We start from the raw sequence: 16,033 nt of genomic DNA on the forward strand, positions 1-16,033 counted from the left end.
AGAAAGTAGTGCCAGATGAACAATCCTTTGTCCTTCGATATCTGGGCGCGTCCTCAGCTGGCGACTTTACTGAAGACGAAGTTAGAGGCTGGACTTTCAGGACAGAGGAACAAACAGAACAAGCCATGGTAAGGGCTGCAGCCGAGCTCCATCTACACGCCAGGCAAAGTGCCAACATGGCTGCGAGACTCAGAGCGCGTCTTGCTATGACTGACACCTCCAAAAGCCAAGCCGAAGACAAGATCAAATCCTTAGAAAAGTATATTAATTTGCTTGCCCAAGAAAAGGACACCGAGATCAGACGCCTGGAGGAGGACAAGACACGTCTTGAGGCAGAGAAAGCTGTGTTGGAAGGCAATGTCTCCTCTATGGAGAAAACGATGGAGAGTGTTATCACACTAAATTCCACCATGCAGCTAGAACTTGACACTATAAACGATGACAGGATGAACCTTATTTGCTGGCACGTTTTCATGATATTTTCTCGTTAATTTACCTTTATGCATATCTTTACTTTATCAACTCTGCTTTGTCATAAAGATGGGCGCGTCCTATGGAGGACGCGTCGCCTTTGAAATATTGTTGTTCTCTCTACTGTCACACATCAAGTAGGTGTTATTAATGGGCGCGTCCTCTCTATTTGGCCGCGTCTTCGTTTGTTTTTAAATTGTCTAGATAGTGTATTTCTAAAGGGCATGATATCATGCTGCATTTGGATGTTTAGATATGACACAGATCGTGAGGGGCACATCCTTAATAAGGATGCGTCTTCCCTTTTTAATTATGTTTTGTCAATATTAAAGAAACATCAGGCTGTCAGAACATCAACCAAGATAACTTGGGCGCGTCCTTGGGAATAGTATGCATCTTAGTTCCATTTTCACTTGAGTTTTGTTGTCCCTTTTGACAGCCATATCAAGGCGCGCCCTATGTCAAGGGTGCGTCATGCAACTTAAGCAATTTAACAAGCAAATAACTTTTGGAAAATTTTGAAGTTTTCATTAATAATGCGCTCTGGTGTCAAAAGTGCATCAATCCCACGGCTACTATGCTCTGTGGGGAATTTATTCGAAAAAATGACCCTTAAACTAGTTCTAAGGTAAGTAGTACACACACTACCCCCCTAGGCTAGGAGGAATTTATTTAATTCTAGTCTATAGTCTGGGCATAATCCTTAATAGAAAAGATATGTAAGGGGCCAAAGTCGCTCCTTACTGATAATACTTCCGAAGATGTTCCGCGTTCCAAGCTCGCGGAACCAGCTTTCCTTCCATATCCTAAAGGTGATATGTCCCTTTCCACAAGATTACTTTTATCTTATATGGTCCTTCCCAATTAGCTCCAAACACTCCATGCCGGGGATTCTTCGTATTTGGCATCACCCTCCTGAGCACCAAATCCCCTACCTTTAGCAGCTGTCCCTTTACCTTCTTGTTATAATACCTTGCGGCACGTTGCTGATATGCCACAAGCCTCAGCTGAGAATTCTCCCTTGTCTCTTCCAAAAGATCTAAATGAAGCCTTTTATTAACCTCTACATCTTCCTCCGTGTAACGATCTCTGCGAAGCGACCCCGAACCAACTTCCACGGGGACCATAGCTTCATAACCGTAAGTCAGCATAAATGGAGTTTCCCCCGTAGTAGATCGTGGAGTAGTGTTATAGGACCATATTACTTTCAGGAGTTCCTTAGGCCAATTCCCCTTGCGTTCTTCCAGTCTGGTCTTAAGGGTGTGCTTTATTATTTTATTCACGACCTCTGTTTATCCATTACTTTGAGGATGATAGACCGCTGCAAACTCCTTCTTAATTTTCAGGTCCTCACATAATTGCCGTAATTCCTTGCTGTCGAACTGCTTCCCATTGTCAGAGATAAGTTTGTAAGGAATACCAAACCTGCAAACAATGGAGTTGAAAACGAAATCTCCGATTTTCTTTGCCGTGATAGTTGCCAATGGTATAGCCTCTGCCCACTTAGTAAAGTAGTCAACCGCGACCACCGCATACTTGACATCCCCTTTAGCCTTGGGCAACTCCCCAATAAGATCTATTCCCCACATGGCAAACGGCCACGGACTTATCATAGACGTCAAGAGTGTCGCTGGCATAGGTGAGTAGTTTGCGAAATACTGGCAGCGATTGCATGCCCTGACAAAATTTACAACATCCTCTTTTATTGTAGGCCAATAATATCCTTGGCGCAAAACTTTCATTGCCAACGAGCTACCCCACCGAGTGATTGCCACAGATTCCTTCGTGCACCTCCCTTAAGATGTAATTTCCTTCTTCTTCGTCAACACATCTAAGCAACGGTTGATTGAAGCCTCTCTTGTACAGAACTTCGTCGTACACCACATACCTTGCAGCCTGATAGCGGAGTCGACGAGCCTTGAACTTATCCTCGGGGAGGGTTCCCTTGTAAATATAAGCGAGAATGGGCGTCATCCATGTTTCCTTGGGAGCCCCATCCACTTGAATAACTTTTATCTCCGGGATACTAGGAATCTCTTGGATTTCAAGGGGTATGGACCCTAACAACACTGCCTCCCGTTGTGACCCCATTTTTGCCAGAGCATCCGCGTTGCTGTTCTTCTCCCGTGGCACACATTCCAACCTAACTTCTTTGAACATTCCAATCAGGCACTGTGTGCACCTCAAGTACAATTCCGTTCGCGGGCCTCGCACTTGAAATCCCCCATTCACCTGATTCACCACCAGCTCCGAGTCACTCCTCGCAATTAGGTTTCGCACCCCCATTTCCAAAGCGATCTTTAGGGCATTAATCAATGCTTCATATTCTGCATCATTATTTGTTGCATAAAACTTGAAATGAACTGCAGTCATCAGATGATGGCCTTCCGGAGACACGAGTACTATACCCGCACCTGCTTCTCTATTGTTAACTACCCCATCCACATGCAAGATCCACCAGGGATGTGGGAATTCCTCCAAAGACTCCTCATCATGAGGTGGATGTAGCGGCACTAAAGCTTTGTCATCAACTGCAGAGTCAAATTCCAACAAGAAATCAGCTAAGGCTTGCCTTTTAATAGCTGTCCGGGGCATATATTCCAAAACAAACTGTCCCAACTCCACAGCCCACTTCAGCATTCTCCCCGATGACTCTGGTTTATGAAGGACTTGCCGTAGCGGGTATGCCGTGTGGACTTCAATTCTATGGGCCTGGAAGTACGACCGTAACTTTCTTGACGCAAGGATCAAGGCATAAACCAGTTTCTCCATACTTATGTAGCGAGTTTCAACGTCGTGCAATCGCTTGCTCACGTAATACACTGGCGACTGCTGTCCATCTTCCTCTCTTACCAGGACTGCACTGATTGAATACTTAGACCAGCGAGGTACAGAATTAGAGATTCCCCATCTAACGGTTTCGACAATATGGGAGGATTCCCCAATTGTTCTTTGATCTTTCTAAAAGCTTCTTCACATTCTGGTGTCCATACGAAGTCCTTTCCTGCCAACTTAATGGCTTTGAAGAATTCCTTGCATCTGTCAGACGACTTGGAAACGAATCGATTCAGCGCGACAATCCTTCCAGTTAAACTCTACACCTGTTTTACATTGGTGGGTGACTTCATATCCAACAATGCTTTGATCTTTGCAGGGTTAGCTTCAATTCCCCTATGATTGACGATGAACCCAAGAAACCTGCCTGACTCCATGCCGAACACACACTTTTGTGGGTTCAACTTCATGCGAAACCTCCTTAGAATGTCAAACATTTCCATCAAGTGTTCGATATGGTCATTCGCTTCCTTGGATTTTACCAACATATCATCTACATACACCTCCATGGTTCTCCCAATATGGTTTTTGAACATCATATTCACCAACCGCTGATAGGTTGCGCCAATATTAATCAATCCAAACGACATTCCTATATAGCAGTATAGCCCCCTATTGGTGATGAAGGATGTATGCTCATGGTCGGGACCATACATGGGGATCTAATTGTAACCCGAATATGCATCCATGAAACTTAGCAAGGCATGTCCTGCCATCGCGTTTACCAACTGATCAATTTATGGGAGCGGGAAACTATCCTTTGGACATGCCTTGTTGAGATCTATGAAATCCACACACGTCCTCCACTTCCCGTTCGGTTTTTTTACGAGCACTGGATTTGCAAGCCATTCGGGGTAGTAAGATTTTTTGATTAGTCCCACCTCCAACAAGCGGTCTACTTCTTCTTTTAATGCTATTGCCCTTTCCCCACTCACTCGACGACATTTTTGACGTATGCCCATACAATTCGGGAAGATATTCAACCGGTGACACATTACTCCTGGGTCAATTCCTACCATATATGAATGACTCCATGCAAAGACATCGAGATTTGCAATCAGGAAGCGGGTAAAACTTTCTCTTATTTCAGTACTTAGCTGGGATCCCACTTTCAAAACCTTGCTCGGGTCATCTTTATCGACCGGAACAGGTATTGTATCTTCGGCCGACCCTGTTTTTTCGGCGGGCGCAGGGATTCTGGGATCCAAATCAAAATCAAAGTCTCGGGGGTCCTCAACCTTCACTCTTGCATCTGAGGGCGCGTCCCCATGAGTGGGAGCATCTACCCCAGAGTAAGGCATGATTTTGTACAACGCAAGTGTGGAGGGCGCGTCCTCATTTGGAGGAGCATCAACCTCAATTTCATTTTTACTTTTCAAGGGCGCGTCCTCTTTTTGAGGAGCATCCACCTTGAGGTTACTTTCGAGACTTTGCAAAATCTCACTTCTTCCTTCCCACTTTTCTCCGTTAAACTCTGTCTGCATGATCTCCTCTGCACGGTTCATCACAACTTCTTCCATACTACGGATCCTCGAAACATTTCCCAACGTCAAAACAGAGGTCCCGGTGATATGGGTTCCTTCCTCCTCTGGGCCTTCTACGAAATAGTGGGCATGTACCTCTCCACTTGGTTTTGTATGAATGTCCTCCGCATCCTCAAATAAAAGACCCTTTCCCTCGTATCTTCTCCTGCGGAATTCCTTAACAGCCTTGTGATAGCAGTCACACGACTCGTACTGTGACCCTCTCAGACTGCCCACTCCGTTGGGTGTTGGAAATTTGATCATCAAGTGGTGTATCGAGGTTATCACCCTGAATGCTCTCAGCCAAGGTCTTCCTACCAACACATTGTACGCGGATTCCTGGTCCAACACTTTGAAGTCTATCATTTGGGTAACCGAAAAAGCTCCTTCTCCAAGTATGACAGGGAGTCTAACCGAACCCATAACTCTTACCGCTTCTCCCGTGAAGCCATAGACGTGTGTGTCTTCAAAGTACATATCACTATCCGGGAAACCCAGTTTCTTGTACGTGCTGTAATACAGGATGTTTGCAGAGCTCCCATTGTCCAAGAAAACTCGATGTACGTTCATTGCCCCAATGAGCATGGTAATCACCAGCACATTGTTATGGGGATGATGCACCCACCTTGATTCTTTTTCCTTGAATGTAATGTCTGCGGACTCTTCCTTAAAGATTTTCGAAGGTCTGTCTTCCAAGCAATGAATGTTAGTGAGCGGGGGATGCCGTGCTTCCCTTGTATTTCTTTCCAATGCTCGATTACTATCACCAACAAAGGGGTGTCCTCCAAAAATTGCCCTAATACTTCCAGCCCTCTGAAACTTAACTTTTGCCATTTTTTCAACACCTTCCACCCGTGGGGGTTGTCTTTCATCCTTACCCTTGCCATCGCTTCCCCTGCGTTGTTTCACCTTGTCTATCCATTCACCCAGGTACCCAGCCTTGATCAATTCCTCAATTTCATCTTTTAGGTGACGACACTCGTGGGTGTCATGGCCGGTAGACTCATGGTAATCACAATACTTCTTCCTGTCTCTACTCTGCCATGAAGTTAGACGGTCTGGTTTCTTGAAAATTCCTCTATCTTTATTCACCTCAAAGATATGTTCAATGGACGCTGCCAGTGGGGTTTAATTGCTGAACCTCCTCTCATAGTTCGATGGCGGACTCCATTCTCTCCGCGTGTTAACGATGTTCACCCTATTAGGGCTTCTGGCATTCCGCCGGTAATCTGGGCTCAAGGATCTATCTCTTCTCTTGGCTCGCCCCTTGGAGTTATGGGTGTTGTCATTCTTTTTTGTTTCTGCAAGCGACTGCTCAATCGCTTTGAATGATTCCGCCTGCACAAGCACATCAGCTAACGACACAGGGTCCTTCCCTTGCAGGTGCTTACAGAAATCTGTCCCAACACGCAGTCCAGCTATAAGAAGTATTTTCAACGTTTCATCAGTTGCGCCCCTTACTAGAGTGGATTCTACATTGAACTTTTTGAAGTATGAGGTCAAACTTTCTCCTTCCTTCTGTTTCACATTAGCCAGCGTGGTAACTGGTGGTGTGTACTTCATTGCATCTTAGAATTGAGTTAGAAACAAAGTTTTTATTTGTTCCCAGGATGTGATCACACCTGGACCAAGTTTCTGGAACCACTGTTGAGCGCCTTCTCTAAAAGTGGCTGCCAGGAGATGACATCGAGCCAAATCAGGTACCTGATATACATCCATCTCAATATTGAAACGCCCCAGGAATTCCACAGGGTCAGAGTTCCCATGAAAATGCAAGTCATTGGTTGTGTTCCTGTATCCTGCCGGCAACTGCGCCTCCCTCACAACAGCAGCAAAAGGAGAAGGAGCTTGCGCAGTTGCCGTCACTCTTCCTCCTTCAAGATGGTTGAGCAACCTCTTGAGATCGTTCACATTAAACGTCCTACTCCAGGAATGGTTTGAACATTAGGCTGTTGGGGTTGCTCCGCGACTTGTTGTGGTTCCCCTTGATTACCTCCCGGGTGTAGCGGTGGATCTCGCCGCCCCTCTCCCTGATGTTGCGGCTGTGGTATGTTACCATCTTGATTTTGAATGTTTTCCCGCACACGAGGTTCCTCTTGACCGCGTCGCGGAATTTCATCATTATTTTACACTCTAACTTGAATTCGCCCGCCGTCCTGGTCATGAGGACGCGCCCTGGACCCATTACCCGTAGCACCGTGAGAAGTTACAGGAATAACGACATGAGCTTCTTCAGTGGAGGGTGCGCCATCTCTCCTACCATTGTAGGGTGTTCTTTCATATTGGTATCCCATCCTTCCTCGTCCATTCCTCTAATATCCCTGGTAGTAATTCTCGGGCCTTCCTCGCGGAGGGGCACGCTCGTGCTCACGCTGCCGCACCCTGTCATCCCTTTGGAATGTAGGGGGCACACGCGTTGTATCACGGGGCCTCGCTTCCCCAGCGTTTCCTTCCTTTAGCCATTCTACCAGCAGCATCCTCAAATCGTCATCCTCCAACCTTATGCCAAGCCTTCTTTTCAAGGTTGAAAATCTCTTCCTTCCTCATCTTGATTCTGAGTATTCTCCGCACGACGACGCTCGTCCATCATACGCCCAGACCTATGTGGGTGTGGCACCACCTGGTTACCAAGGCGAGGCCTTTCCCTACCATCAGTATCCTCATCGACAAGCTCCACGATAGGTTCTACATCATCAGAATATTTCAAGCACCGCGGAGTGATTCGCGGGTTTTCTTTGCTACCCTGGGTATCTCCTTCAACTACTGGTGCCTTCCCCACGGCATGACCGCGACGGAGAAAACGACGACCTCTCCTCGTTCTCCGATACTCCACCGTATTCAGTCTTGAGTGAAAACTATTAAGAGTATCCCCCATGCGGTACAACTACTCCAAGATATCAGCGTTGCTGATGAGAACCGGAGGTGTCCCCCACACATCTGTAGCTCTCGGTGGATCTGCCATGTTTCTGGGAACGTAGGGTTCATGGCGAGTGTAGCCTCCCCCGCCTTCTCCTTCAGATCTGCTATCACTTCCATCATAAGAACTTCCATCACGATTGTAAGACATCTTTTCCTCCCAAGATTACGATCTTAATTTGCAGCCCCTCATTCTAGCGCCAATTTGTAGATGGAGGAATTTGGTAACAACAAAGATTGAGGTTTCTCGCCGGAATTAAGATCTATGATGGTGGTTCTTCGCCGGAAAATCAAGCGGTGTGTGGTGGTTTGTGGTTGTTTTAGGGTGAGATTGATCAAAATAAGTGGTGGCTCTCTTATCAGCTCTCAACTTCTTACCCTTTCAATGTGCCTACGTACCCTTTATATAGGGATCAAGCCTGATGTAGTTCTTGTGGAACAAGAAATCTAATGGGTTTAGACTTCTTATTTCTAGGCCCGGTAGAAGCCCATCCAAAGTCCGTCTTCCACTAGCTTTAGGAATGTCCAACTATGAAGCCCAACCGCGAAGGCCCAAAGCTCGTCCGTAATCGCAGGACTTCACGGATAGTGCATTTCCCTGCGCAATGATAACACTCCGCTACAGCTATTTCCCTTGATTTACGGATGCAGGTATAGCCACGGTTCACCCCAAGTGTCGGACGCATCCCTGTCCCCCGAATGAGGATAACCCACCAGATAACAGGACAGGTGATCCCAAGCTCTTGGGTGCAAAGTGCAGGATGACTCCAAAGTTCTCCAACGAGGACATCCGTTGAATACAAGAACAGAGTTTCCAAAGCACACACCAATGTTAACCCCACATCCCCAACGAGGACACCCGTTGAATACAGGAGGAGGCCTTCAATCATCAGGAATACCCCTGGAGGCCTTCAAGCTTTTCACGGACATCCCCTTTCTTGACCGTCTCAAGGAGGGAATTCTTCAAAGAGTACCTGCAACAAATACATTAGTAAAAATAATCTCCACTGCTCCCCTCCATGCAACCTTTATCCTAAAGTCACCATTGAGAATACATAGACCAGGCACAGGACACGTCTTAAGACCCTAGGCGCGTCCTCACCTTCATGAAACCTGCATAGCCTCCTCAAAAACCGTTGCGCACAACATTCCACTACATAGGGCGCGTCCTAGGCAAGACAGGCGCGTTCTCCAGCTGTTATTGCCACAAGACCACGTTTGCCAAATGCTTTCACTACGGTTGACGCGTCCACTTAGCTTGGGCGCGTCCTTTAGCTTGGGCGCGTCCTTTAGCTTGGGCGCGTCCTTTACCAATCATGCACTCCCAAGCTTCGCCATCACTAGATCATAAAACATAAAACATCTCCTCTAGATTAGGCGCGTCCTCTCTGCCTGGACGCGTCCTTATCTTCTACAACGCGATACCGGATTTGAGCGTACTTAATCCGCATTTGACCCGAATCAACTCAATGCCGAATTTTGGGTAAAATAATGTATTTCTTTTCAAGGGAATGCATTTCTTTTGTTAGGGTAAATAATGAAGATATGACTTTTTACTATAGATATTTGTTAGCAGGAGATATAGGATTTATGTATTTAAAAGAGGATATATAATTTTGATATTGGAGGAAGCTAAATAAAGTTACAAATTATTAAATTTTATTCTTTTATAGGGTGTTTTGAGATTTTAAGTTAATAAAAGGCCAGTGATATTTGGAGGGTTTTGAAGATGCGGTTACATTTTGGTGTTATTTAATATATATAACTATATGAACTCACAATTTTGTAAAACAACTGTAACATTTTAAATTCTTAATTTTTAGTAGTTAAATTCTTAAATTTACTATATTCTTCTAAAATATTCCCATTCATGCGTTAATATTTAATAGTTCTTTGTTCAGCAATCTTGTTTGATTGTCTTATACTTAGACACCAAAATTGTTTTATTTTTCGTCGAAAAATCCATGTTTCTGTTTGCTCGTGCTGCGGGTCGGGGTCGTTAAAAACTATTTATCTTCGGTAGTTCATTGTTCTGTTAATTCAATGGCAAGGCATTGGACTTTCAAGGAGTCTCTTGCTTATTGCTATGATATCATCTGTACAACTTTTTAACAAAGTATAGAAATGTCCATTGTCCGCTAGAAATTGAAAAACTACAGAGCGGCCTGTCCGTTTGAGAAACTGGATTTCATTTTAAATTATGGATTTGATCAAATACGTTATTTGATAATTTAGATTTGGATTTTATTTGAAATTAAAATCCAGGATATTCAAATATTAGTATAAACATGAGAATTTGAAATGACAACTTAAATTCTGTCATTTCAAATATCTCATTTGAAATGAAATGCAAGTTTACAAACGCCCTCTAAAAGTAATCAGGGTAGCACTTTTCCAAGACTTAACGATAATAGTATCGAATAAAGTAAATTATGCTTTATTTTAATTTACAACATATTTGTTCAGTTTTGATTATTTTTATAAATTATTGATTATTTTTGTAGATGATGTATGATTTTCGATTAATGATTCACTTCTTTAAAAAATAATTATGTGTTTTCATACTTTGTATATATGCATTTATATTTGTTTTTGTTGAGCTATATATTTTCTAGGTTTTTTTTGTTGGAAGTAATGCAATTATTATGTTAGGGTAAATAATTAAAGTATGACTTTTTACAATACATATTTGTTAGTACGAGATTTAATATTTTTTTATTTCAGTTATATCTTAGCACGGTATTTGAAATGTATTTAAAATGATATATATATATATATATATATAAATTATATACCATATATAATTTTTATGCCGGAGAAAGTTAAATAGAGTAACAAATTATCGTCACAAGTAAATTTCCAAATTATCCCGTAGGGAGACTCTACTCAATTTATAAATTTTACATATTTTTTTTTGACAAATGCAAAAAGTTTTCATTAATTTAAATATAGTACAGTCGAGACAAACCCCAACTGTCGATATAATCAGGTGGTAAAATAAATAATATATTAAAAATAATTAGATGATTTGTTTCCTGATTCTTTAACACATAGAATTTAAAAATTCTTAAAGCTAAAAATGAAATCAAAGGACATCCCAAACGATTCAAATTGCACCAACATATCTGAAATAGCAAAATCGCAATTGACCATATCACATAAAAACCATTATTAGCCAAATGTTTCAGAAACACCAATCGCATAAACTGAGATTGAAAAAGAGGCACCACAGCTATCTACATGCCGGACACCAGTTATAAACATGTCGAATTCACCCCAACTATCTACATGTTGGATATCAGCTATAGACATGCCGAAAATGTAAACTCGTGAATGGTGAATAATCTTTGGTTGTGAATGGTGAGCTTTTGTAATAATCACCACCGTCCCAGATTCGATGCAGGCTTTGCTGATCACCAAAAATATCAATAAACTCGTTCTCAACGGATCCAACATCAAATAAACCCAACAATGACTAAATAAAAATATAACAAAACACTCCAAAAGGAGAGACAAAACACACACTTCAAGAGGAGAGACACACAAACACCAAAAAATTGAATTTTATCGAAAGAAAATTAATGTGAGCAAAAGAGAATGAAAGGATTGGGATTTTACCCCAAAAGCCCCTTAATTTACTTGAAAATGGATAAATCCTAGGAGAGAGAGGAGGGAGGCGGTCATGTATTTTTGTAATAAGTTTCTAATTCCACATAATACTTGGTTTAATTTATTATACTCAAACAATGGCATTTTCTCTAACTCGAACAATGACATTTTCTCTACCCCTTCTTATCCTGCAAAGGAAGGTATTAATTATCACGAAGGTAGACTTTATTCAATTTATTAATTCTACATATACTTAGTTTAAATTATTTAATTTTTTTTTGAAAAGCTAAATATACACATTTTGATATTTGAATATGTAATCTTCTAACAAATAAATAATTTTTAATATTAATTTAAAGGTTTTCAATTATCTGTTATATCTTAATGAGCACTAGTGAAGCCTCCTCAAAATTTGTACTAAGAATGGTACTTTTGTAATTATTTTGACCCATATTTTAAAATTTTGACCAGTCAGTCGACCCATATTCCAAAATCAACTAATTCCTATACAAAAAATGCAAAGATCCAAGGAGTATCCATATCTTAAATGGTATTTATAATTATTAAAAAATCACTTTTAAATTTTAAAAAGATCAAATATATTATTAAAATTGATTTGTTTTTATACCCAATCAATTACAGATCCACAAATCATGTCTTCAGTTATTCAAATTCAAAATTCATTACTACTTTCCTTGATAATCATTATCTTCTTCTTTATTTTTACAGCCAATATACATGAATATGAATAATTGTATACATCATCATCTGCTATTGATTTTATGTTACACATTTTTTGTTATCTTTTGTTCAAGGTTTTGTCCGATAATGTTTAACCAAACCTATTTTTATTTGTTTTGCAGTAATGACAGAAGCTGGGCTCATCGCGTAATGACAGACGCATAGGTTAAAGTTTTGAACGGGAGAAAAAGATCTACTATCTTCCATGACCTCAGACCTGGTATGAATCTGCATAATCAAGGGTTTTCTTCTCTATTTTTTAAACGTTTGTATTGATAGGACTAATTACATACCATATAAGATATGAACGGGAGCAAACGTTCTACTATCTTTGATGACAACGGTCCTGATACGAGTCTGCATAATCATATTATCTCTTTGTTTTCTTTAAACGTTGTTATTGATAGTTTGTAGTCATCATTTTCACATTTAGTATTCATTTTAGCTGTTAAGCGACGAGTTCGTGGACATATATGCAATCCGATTCTCCAACCTCTGGATGAGAACAAATCAGATAGCCGATAAAATATCTCTCAGCCTATGACGGCTACCGAAGCATCTGTCATGTCTGTTGACTACAGTATTATATTTTTTTAACAATTGAAAGATCTGTAATGTAGCTTAGAACGATTGCGTTTACTAATGTATAAATTAAATTTATGAGCCCAGTTTGTCAAGGTCGTGAGTCAACTTTGGACAGGTTTCTACGTAATAGGTTGCTCAACATGAATCGTACTGGTCTGGAAAATCCAGGTATTCTGTGTTTGTAGCATATCTTAACATATTACATAGCATGTCATCGAGATCTCACCTTGCCAGTAGCCGTAAGTTATGTGGACAACATGTAGTTAACATTTATTATTTTACACTGATTTATAATGTTTGTTTCTACTTTATTTTTTTATCTGGCTTTGGTAAAAAACAACTGAATTATAGTCCAAATTGCAATAACAACCCAATACTATCCTATATAACTAATCGTGAGTGTTCGGTTGTTAATCCTTTCTCAATCCAGATAACTTATATATAAATATATATTATACTTAAGTTGCTGTTATGATTTACAAATTGATATTTATAGGATCAACTCCGATAAAAAATATCTTAGCATATCCCGCGTCAAGCAATAATACACCAATTATGTCATCGAGATCTCACAATGCCAACACATGTATGTTAGTTTCAAACTTTATTCATACTTTTTGCCCCCGATTTAAGATAGGTTATTTAACCATGTTTGCATAACACCTTATGTGGTTGTATGCAAATAAAGATACAGATCATGATTTATGGGTTTAGTTTTCTAATTAATTAGATTTTTTAATTGATTTTGTTTTTCTTAGGCTTTGGTCAAGCGATAATGAATCACACAATGCTTTCCAATAACAGTCCAAACATATCATGTTTATCTAATCGTAAGTTTTCAGTTCTTATTCTATGATCATTAGCAGTCCATTATTATGCTCTACATATTTGAATAATGAATTGATTTTTTTAGGTACCACTCCGCCTTCAAGTGTCAAATCATATATTCCAAAAAAACGCACGTCAAAGGCTCATGCTGAATCTGACATATCAGGTAATAGTGTTCTTCCATTTTTAAACACAATATATGAGATAAGGAATTATAACGACATATTATATTTGGGAATATATTTATATAAGATGTTGACGTCTTTTCAATAGAATCGAAGAGACGTTACAGAGGCTCTAGCATATCTACAATACTACGTAACAAAGAAAAAACTAAGGAAAATATTGATCCTGCTTCACAAAGTATGAGAAGTTAAAGTTTGTCAGATTCATCTTATTTCCAGAAATGGCCATCATTATCAATATTTTGATTTTCCAATTTAATTACAGATGTTTCACTTAGGCAGAACTCCGATTTGAACAACAGTCGATTACCTTCTCCCTTGGCTGCTAACCTGATTAATAATTTTGATGACGCATATCATGGAACACATGTGGAAGAACAACTTTTTAACGAAGGTCTTTTTATCATTACTTTATTCAAAATTATGCAGGTCTGTCGCACATAATTAAATAAATTTAAGTAATGCACTTCTTTATTTTGGTAATACTGCAGAAGCTGAACCCGTGGATTTGCCTGAGATTGATCTTTGGGATGGTTATGTTAATATTGGTCCGCCAACCTCAACATATGTTAAGTGTGATGCCCGTATGTGGAACATGGAACGTAACAACAAATCCAACAAAAATAGTTATCCTACCTTCTCTCTATGCTGCAAGAATGGACAGGTTCAGCTCTCACCAGAGAAACAACCTACTGAGCCACTAAGATCATTACTATATAGAAATGACAGGACAATCCACTTCAAGTTAAACCATCGTATATACAATTCATTATTTGCGATGTGTTCCAGTGGTGGTAAAATATATCACAAAATTAACAATGGAGGAGCACCCTATTGCTTTAAGGTCAAAGGTTAAAATCTTCATCTTCTTGGTAGTATGCTTCCGGCAGATAATGAATCTCCCAAATTTTGTCAAGTATACATCTATGATACTGAAAATGAACTGGAGAATATGATGAATCTAATCGGTGGATGCAGAGATGAAATTGACGAGATCATTGTTGAAGCTTTGATGGACGTTAAATCAGCATAATAAATTGGTTAGGCAATTTCATACTGCACGTAAGCGCTTCAAAGACAATGAACATAATGAGTTTAGACTGGTTCTCTTATCTTCTCAATCAGCGAGTGGTCTTCCTAATATAATTGGACCAACATATGAGGTTGGAGGTCTGATAGTAAGTACTAATAGAGATTCATTAGGTTTTTGGGATATAATTATGGAGACACGTACAAAATTGCTTCAGAAGGTTTGGGAAACTGACATTTTTTTATGCAGCTCCAGTATCCACTTTTGTTCCCCCATGCGGATGAAGGTTTTCATACAAAGATTCCATTGAATAAAACAAAAATGTCGAAATCAGCCGATATAAATCCCGATGATAATGATTTTGAAAAGAAGCATCGAGAATATGTTTCCATGAAAGAATATTATTGCTATAAGTTGATGATTCGCCTTTCTGAAGGTATACTGTAACCTCTCATATGTTTAGATTTTTCCAGGATATGTTTACTAGCTTCATGAAATTTATCAGAATTTGTCATATACCACATTATCTAAATCATTTTTTTGTGTGTTAGGGTTGACTATGCATTTATTAGGTCATTTGTGGCAACAGTATATCGTTGATGCCTTTTGTGCAATTGAACAATATCGGCTGGATTGGGTTACTACTCACCAAACAACTATAAGGTCAAATCTGTATACTTCCATCCGAGATGCTTTGCGTAAAGGTGATCACGATTTCAATTATGTTGGGAAAGCTGTTGTCTTACCTGCATCCTTCACAGGTTCACAAAGGTATATGTCATAATATTTTAAGGATGCACTTGCGTTATGTAGGGCTATTGGACACCCTTCTCTTTTCCTGATAATGACATGTAATACAAGGTGACCTGAAATAACAGAGATGATGAAATCTTTACCGGGTGTTGATGTGTGTGATGCACCTGACATAGTGTCAAGAGTTTTTAAACTCAAGTTGAATCAGCTAATGCATTTGATAAAGAAGAAAAACTACTTTGGAAAATGTATATGAGGTATTTTTTTATTAATCTTTCCTCTTATGACAGTTTAGAAACTCTTTACTCTGAGAATTTAACTCTAACGCATTATACAGTTATGCATGTAATAGAATTTCAGAAACGGGGTCTTCCACACATGCATATGTTGATTTGGCTACACCCGGATGCTAGGCCCAAAACAGTTGCTCAAATAGATGCTCTGGTCAGTGCTGAAATACCTGACAAAGATACAGATCATGTTGCTTATGTCGATGTCAGCAATTACATGATTCATGGGCCCTGTGGAGTTGACAACACCTATTCACCTTGCATGGT

General features: G+C 40.2%; 2 protein-coding genes across 2 annotated transcripts; both read right to left on the bottom strand.

Moving 5' to 3' along the window:
* Positions 1–1,277: 1,277 nt before the first annotated feature.
* Positions 1,278–1,598, bottom strand: LOC141680332 (uncharacterized). Its single transcript, XM_074486588.1, has one exon. It carries the CDS (start codon positions 1,596–1,598, stop codon positions 1,278–1,280), a length of 321 nt encoding a protein of 106 aa, XP_074342689.1.
* A 625-nt stretch (positions 1,599–2,223) lies between these two features.
* On the bottom strand, positions 2,224–3,896 carry LOC141680333 (uncharacterized). The gene is made up of 2 exons (XM_074486589.1): positions 3,571–3,896; positions 2,224–3,382 (listed from the first exon to the last, which is right to left on the bottom strand). The coding sequence occupies exons 1-2, from the start codon at positions 3,894–3,896 to the stop codon at positions 2,224–2,226; spliced, it is 1,485 nt and encodes a 494-aa protein (XP_074342690.1).
* Positions 3,897–16,033: the final 12,137 nt, after the last annotated feature.

Source organism: Apium graveolens, chromosome 8 (assembly GCF_009905375.1).
Source record: "Apium graveolens cultivar Ventura chromosome 8, ASM990537v1, whole genome shotgun sequence".
In the NCBI taxonomy this organism is placed as follows: domain Eukaryota; kingdom Viridiplantae; phylum Streptophyta; class Magnoliopsida; order Apiales; family Apiaceae; genus Apium; species Apium graveolens.